Source organism: Phocoena sinus, chromosome 1 (assembly GCF_008692025.1).
Source record: "Phocoena sinus isolate mPhoSin1 chromosome 1, mPhoSin1.pri, whole genome shotgun sequence".
Taxonomy (NCBI): domain Eukaryota; kingdom Metazoa; phylum Chordata; class Mammalia; order Artiodactyla; family Phocoenidae; genus Phocoena; species Phocoena sinus.
This window is the reverse complement of record NC_045763.1, coordinates 111,293,221-111,300,331: the sequence shown is the minus strand read 5'-3', so window position 1 is coordinate 111,300,331 and position 7,111 is coordinate 111,293,221. Positions and strand designations below refer to the sequence as shown.

At 48.0% G+C, this 7,111-nt stretch overlaps 1 protein-coding gene across 1 annotated transcript; it reads left to right on the top strand.

Moving 5' to 3' along the window:
• Nucleotides 1-1,560: 1,560 nt before the first annotated feature.
• On the top strand, nucleotides 1,561-6,791 carry S100A11 (S100 calcium binding protein A11). The gene is made up of 3 exons (XM_032612064.1): nucleotides 1,561-1,694; nucleotides 5,466-5,618; nucleotides 6,468-6,791. The coding sequence occupies exons 1-3, from the start codon at nucleotides 1,692-1,694 to the stop codon at nucleotides 6,621-6,623; spliced, it is 312 nt and encodes a 103-aa protein (XP_032467955.1). The 5' UTR covers nucleotides 1,561-1,691; the 3' UTR covers nucleotides 6,624-6,791.
• Nucleotides 6,792-7,111: the final 320 nt, after the last annotated feature.

Here is a 7,111-nt window from a genome sequence, read left to right as displayed (position 1 = left end):
GGGCTTCCCTGGTGGCGCAGTGGTTGAGAGTCCGCCTGCCAATGCAGGGGACACGGGTTCGCGCCCCAGTCCAAGAAGATTCCACATGCCGCGGAGCGGCTAGGCCCGTGAGCCATGGCTGCTGAGCCTGCGCGTCCGGAGCCTGTGCTCCGCAACGGGAGAGGCCACAACAGCGAGAGGCCCGCGTACCGCAAAAAAAAAAAAAAAAAAAAAAAACTGATGGTACTTGGCACTCGATAAGATTTGGGGGTAAGAAAGGGATTTAGAGTCAAAACCTGGCTCCAAAGTTCTCAAGTCGGGAGAACAGAAGAATGGCAATACCATTAGCAGAGGTAAGGAAGACAGAAGAGAAACAGATTTAGGGAAAACAAGTATCTCTTGAATTGAGTTTGAGGCTCAGGTGAGACTTTCAAGTGGATTCAAGAATAACTGAAAATGTGGGTCTGGCGTAGGTGAGAAGAGATGAAGGTCTGCTCAGAAGTGACCAGCTGAGGCTGCAGGAGCAGAGGGGATGCCAGGAAGCAGTTTACACAATGCCCTGCAGCCCATTATCTTTCCTTTGCATCTATTCCCGTTTTTGAAGCCCTCTCAAAGCCATCACTTTTTTTTTTTTTTTTTGTGGTACTCAGGCCTCTCACTGTTGTGGCCTCTCCCGTTGCGGAGCACAGGCTCCGGACGCACAGGCTCAGCGGCCATGGCTCACGGGCTCAGCCGCTCCGCGGCATGTGGGATCTTCCCGGACCGGGGCGCGAACCCGTGTCCCCTGCATCGGCAGGCGGACTCTCAACCACTGCACCACCAGGGAAGCCCAAAGCCATCATTTTATCTGATAGTCATAACAATTTTGTGAAGTAGGAAAGGAAAGGGCACCTACTTTTACAGGTAAGGAAATGGAGACTCAGAGGACTGAGGGGTTTTGCCAAACGTATTGCAACGAAGTAATTACAGATCTAGGATTAGAACCCAGAGCTTCTGATTCTTCATACAACTCCCAACTCCGTTGCCAACTGCACACAGATAAATGCCCTACTTGCAGGGTTCAGTAGTTTGCAGTGGTACTGTACCGTTGCAGTTCTTTGGGGTCTAGGGTCTTGCTTTGTTTTGTTTGTTTTTTTAACTGTTTTTGGTTTAGAGAGAAGTCTGAGACAACGGTGCTCCAGCTGGCACAAATCACTACCGTTTAGTCTGTTAACGTCTCCAGTGCGAAAGAGACAGCCCTGGTTTCTAGGGAACTTATAGCCCACACTCCACGTTGCACGTTTTTCAAAGGGACCTTTCTGCCTGTCTAACGTGAATGACCAGAATGAGCTCGTGAGCTTGTACAGGGAAAAGACCCACAGACTTGGACAGACTTCCAGAACACCGCTATGCAAAACTTTCAATTCGGAAAAGTCCAAAATCTTCAAGGTTCACGGGACAGGGGAGAGAGATTATTTAGGGCTCAGCGAGGACAATGGGTTTTGTGTGAGTTTTAAGGTGAAGCCGTGTGCTTGGCAAAGAAGGGCGACGGTGACCCGTCCGGATCCGCGCGGCGCCGGGCGGAGCGGAGGAGGGGGCGCGTGAGTCAGGCGGAAGCCACGCGGGGCGGAGCCGGGTGGGGCCGGACCTGGGAGGTAGCAGACCCGGCCCGCCGCCCAGTTCGCGCCTAGCCGCTCCTCGCTCGCACACCCGTGCTTCGCTCCTCTCCGAACATGGTAAGCCTCGCTTTTTGTCTTCCTCTTGCATGAAAAGAAAAAAGCAACAGCATACTTTTCACCAGACTTGGTCTTTGATTTTTATATGGACATGTTAGGAACCAGAGCAGGACGAATGAATCTATGGCAGGGAATTAGAAAAGAGCGGATGGAAGGAAGAAGCCCTGAATTATACCTGTAATAACAGCTTAGGGATAGCAACGGGAGGTTCTTTTGTTTTCCAGGCGAAGGTCTAAGGCTGGGATAGAGGAAATGCACTGCGAGCCGCGCCCCGCTCGGAGCCCCGCACAGGGTGAAGCCGCCCCGACCCCTCGCTCAGCCGGGACGGGGGCGGGGGTGTCCGGCCGGTGCGGGACGCCCCTCGCCGCCGGTGTCCGCGGAGCCCGGGGTACGACCTAAAGACAGGGGCTGGAATTCTGCGCGGCGACGCTAGTTATGTACAGTTCTAGAGACCAGAAAGGGAATGTTTCAGACCTAATGGTCTGACCGCTAGGGGAAATCAGAGTTTCGCTAAACGACCGGCAAACGGCCGAGGAGCAGAGACTGAAACTGAAGCGGGTCCCAGCTAGCCGAGCGGCGGCCAGGAATGTGGGAGGAGTCCGGCGACCGGAAGCCCCCTCCTCCTTTCTTTTTCCCCCTCGCCCACCATCTTGTTAGGCGCTCACCCCGTCTCCTGTTTTTCTTCTCTCAGCTCCTGCCATCCCCATTTTGAACTCTTTCTATCTTTTCCATTAATACACCTCCAAAATCTGCCTCTTCCTTGGCCTCTCTTTAGTGAAGGGAGGTCTGCAAACTTCCGCCCAAGGGCCAAATCGGGGTTCTGTTCGCCCACGAGCTACGAACGGATTTTACATATTTAAATAGTTGAAAGAAAGTCAAAGGAAGAATAATACTTTGTAACACGTGAAAATTATATGAAAATCAAACTTCAGTGTTCATAAAGTTTTATTGGCGCACGACCACGCCCATTCATGAGTTTTCTGTGTGGTTGCTGTCCTGCTACAAAAGCAGAGTGACAGAGACCATATGAGCCGCACTGGCCTAAAACTTATACCATCTGGCCCTTTACAAAACACGTTTGCCAACCCCTGCTTTAGTCTGCCAGTCTGTACCCCCTACTGCTCTTTCTCCTTTCCGTGCAAAAGCAAGGAATCAATGTCCCATGGAACCTAGAAAAGGCAGACCCAGCACCACCAAGTGGTGAAGACCTGGAATGACCGCCCCGGCGGAAGGTGGATGTCACCAGGGCTCCTTGGGAGGAAAGGGAGCATGTTAGTTAAGAATGAGAACTGCAATACTTGAGTTTTTTCAGGCGTTACTTTTTTTTTTTTTTAACTTTCTCAAATGTTGAGTGTTTAGCATGCATTTTTTAACATTTATTTTTGTCTGCGTTGGGTCTTAGTTGCTGTGCGTGGGCTTTCTCAAGTTGTGGTGAGCGGGGGCTACTCTTTGTTGCAGTGCAAGGGTTTCTCATTGCGGTGGCTTCTCTTGTTGCAGAGCACAGGCTCTAGGTGCACGGGCTTCACTAGTTGCGGCATGCAGGCTCAGTAGTTGTGGCTCACGGGCTCTAGAGCGCAGGCTCAGTAGTTGTGGCATACGGGCTTAGTTGCTCCGCGGCATGTGGGATCTTCCCGGACCAGGGCTCGAACCTGTGTCCCCTGCATTGGCAGGCAGATTCTTCACCACTGACCCACGAGGGAAGTCCCTAGCATGCATTTCTTTAATTCTCTCACAGCACCCATTTATCACGCTGTTTTCTCCTTCCTATCATTGTTCCCATCAAATACAACTCTGAGGATGCAGTGATGGGGAGCACTGGCCTCCATCCAAGCAGGAGATCTCCTCCTTCAGCCACTGCTCCAACTTGAGCAAAGCTTTCCTGTCTCTGGGCCTCTCTGCCCCTCCAGCACTACAAATTTTGCAATTCCATTTAAGTAATTTGATAAGTGTGTTTCTTTTCCTCTGGAAATTACCTCTGGGAAGAAATGCAGGGGTTTTAATTTTCTCCATGTGGCTGATAGCAACAGTTTTAAAGGGGAAAAAAAATCTGTCAAGATTGACGTTAAGGAGAGAAAAAGGAAAAGCAGAAAGCCACTTTGAAACTGGGAAATCAAAAAGCAATCTGAATTCCACAAAGAAAAGAGGCAGAGGACACATCTGTAGGTCTAGAAAAAGATCACAAAGCCCTTGCTCCTCAACCTGGAGCCTTCTACCCTATCTGGTGTACCCTTCCAGTCAGCCTTGTTCCTGTAATCTGACATGTTAGTAAGACTGTGAGATTGTAGTCCTGGTAAGAAAAGCTGTTGTGCAAACACATCTGTTTCTAGGCTGTGGTATTTTGTTTCTCACCAAAACTCTGAAGCTACCAACACTTTTCTAAAGAAAAAGTTCTGACAATGTGACCGTTGAGGAAGAATAGATCTCCAGAAGGGGCTTTATAGATGCTTCAGGATGCAATGAGCACCAGGCACCTGGCTAGGCAGTTAAAGCACCTGGAGAGACTGAAGGAGGGAAGGAGACTGGCAGCTGTGCAGCTAAGAGCTCAGATCAATAACAGGGCTCACATCAATCCTTAACATATTAATTATGGGGCCTGAAAGCCTCCAGCTCTGGGCTCCAGGAAGTCCATCCCAAGAACAAATTAACGGGCTAAGTGCCACATTGCGAATGTCACCATCCAATGTAGACATTGTTAATGTCCAGAGAGAAAGCTTTGGAGGAAGGGTGTGGCCCTGCAAGATTTCCAGAAAGTCTGCCGTTCCCCTTCCTATCCACCAGGGGGAACCCGCGAGTTCCTCGCGTCTGCGGCCCAGGTGCTGGCTGGAATGAGGGGCAGACTCGGCATAACAGAATTTCCTTGAAGACTTCTGTTGTAAGGAAAGCAGAGCCCAGAACAGGATATGAACCTTGTGCTCCTTCTAGTGCAACCACAGCTGTGGTTCAGCTCCGTAGATGCGATGGGAGCTGTGTGAGCGGCAACCTAAGAGCCCCCATATCAACCTTCCTGGTGTGAAGTGACCAGAGAAGTTCCACCAGCCTTTTCTGTGGGAATTAGTGGCATCTGGGAATAGAAGGAGCAAAGGCCAAGGGCTGCAGAAAGCAACCTGGAGGCTGAGATTGTAGAAGTAGCTCTGCCATGTCAGTTCCCTTCTCATGCCTGTTTCCTCACGTGTAAAATTAAGGGGTTCTAACTCTCAAATACGAAAGCTGCTTTCCAACATCCAAAAAGTTCTCAGATCTCCTACCCCATACACAATAATAACTATGCTTTTAGTTTTCTTCTAGAAAATGTATGAGTCCTGGGAATTCAGTATTCCTTTAAAAAGAAATGCCATTTCACTTATCACAGTAGCCTCCATATACTCTTGGAAAATAGGGAACTTTTTAATCTATAGACAATGCTTGGTATGTATATGGATTTGTGGATATATAGTTATACATATATTTATCCACACATTCTAAAAATATCAGTAGACCCTGTCACCTCACGCTCATCTAGGCAGTCTACTGCTTTCAAACATACCAGCATGCTCCATATTTACCCTCACTAATTTTCACCTGGAATAAACATGTGAGGAGATGTGGGGAGGAAGCTCACCGAATGTGACTTTCTGTGGTTGTCTTGGGCCCCTTAGCCCCCTAAACAACGACCGAGTCTTTCAGGAAACTGCTTGACCCAAAATGAAGAGACAAGATCCTCTGGAGTTTTCCCTAGCACCCAGCTTTTGATATCTTGCCCTTGTCTGAACCCTGAATTTTTTTTTTCCAAAGGCAAAAACATCCAGCCCTACAGAGACTGAACGGTGCATCGAGTCTCTGATTGCTGTTTTCCAAAGGCATGCTGGAAGGGATGGTAACAACAGCAAACTCTCCAAGGCCGAGTTCCTTATCTTCATGAATACAGAGCTGGGTGCCTTCACAAAGGTATTGGTCCCTGCCCCCACCCGCAGGCCACACACAGCATGAAACAAGACCCTGGGAGAATGGCTAGGAGTGAAGGACAGCAGCTGAGCCCCTAGGGCTGAGTAAGCTCTGAATGACTATTAAAGAACCTTCTGTTCTCCTCTTCTTTGAATAAAGTATGTTCTAAAGATCAAAGTTATCAAACTACATTGACATAGGGAACAGTGATTTTTTTCATTTAAGGAGAGGGGCTTACAAAATGGTAAATGGAGTAATAGAAGAGTTTTCAAATTTTATTCCTCCACCCCAAAGCCTCTAGGGCAGCCGTAGAACGTTCTGTAGTGATGGAATTAATGTTCTATATATGCGCTACCTGATATGGTAGCCACTAGCAACTAAAGGACTGACTTTCTAAATTAATTAAGTAGCCATATGTAACCAGTGGATGTAAGTGTGTGTATGTGCTGGGGGCTTGGATGAGTGGAGGATGGGGCTGATTAGGCAGGGCCCGCATCCTCTTTCTACCTCCAGTCACTCTGCTTTTATGTAGTTTGTATATTGGAGTTGCATGCAACACTTAGAAAAAGTTTTCCACTGTTTTTACAAAATTGAGTAACCCCTGATGGTCACAGAAAGAACCCTGGACTAGGAGCTAGAAAAGCTGGGTTCGTGTCCTAGGTCTTCTGCTTAGGCCACTCACTTCACCTGTTTGAGTCTGTTTCTGTCTCTGAAAAGTGCGAATATTAATAACCCCTACCCGGTACCTCACACTCTTGTAAGAATAAAATGTGGAAACATTTTTGAAAGCATCTTAGAAAGTACAATATAAAGGTACTAATATCATTATTATTGTTATTATTATCTTTGCAGAACCAGAAGGACCCTGGTGTCCTTGACCGCATGATGAAGAAGCTGGACCTCGACTCTGATGGACAGTTAGATTTCCAAGAATTTCTTAATCTTATTGGCGGCCTGGCCCTAGCTTGCCATGACTCCTTTATTAAGTCTACCTCTTCCCAGAAGTAAATTGGAGGAGCCTTTGGGCCTGGCCTCCAGCCCCACTCCCTTTCCTTCAGCCTCCCAATTATCATCTACCCCTCACAGCCCACACACACCCTGAGCCCAGTGTACCCACCACCCCATGCAGGCCACTCCTGCTGGTAGTAATAAAACAATATTGTTTTTTAAAGCACACACTGGAGAGTCAGTAAATTTGTGCAAGGGAGGGAGATGACTGGGAGGAATATAAATTAGATTGATGGAAACAGTTACCAGAAGTTACAAAATAAATAGTAAAAATGCATCTTGGGTGTATACATAATCATGACTAATGATACCAACATAATCATCTAAATTACTCAGACTGATGGAGAGACGTCACTTATTGTTCACTCATTAAACGTCTATACACCCCTACTACAGGCACTGTCATAGGCTTTGAAGATACAGTCAGCAAGATAGACAAGGTCCTGCCTTCACTGAGGTTACCTTCTAGTCGGGGGGGGGGGGGAACA

Bases quoted from the DNA above. Each gene is read 5' to 3' on its own strand.
- S100A11 (XM_032612064.1), top strand. The intron at 5,619-6,467 runs GTATTGGTCCCT...TTATCTTTGCAG, and splicing joins AGCTGGGTGCCTTCACAAAG to AACCAGAAGGACCCTGGTGT.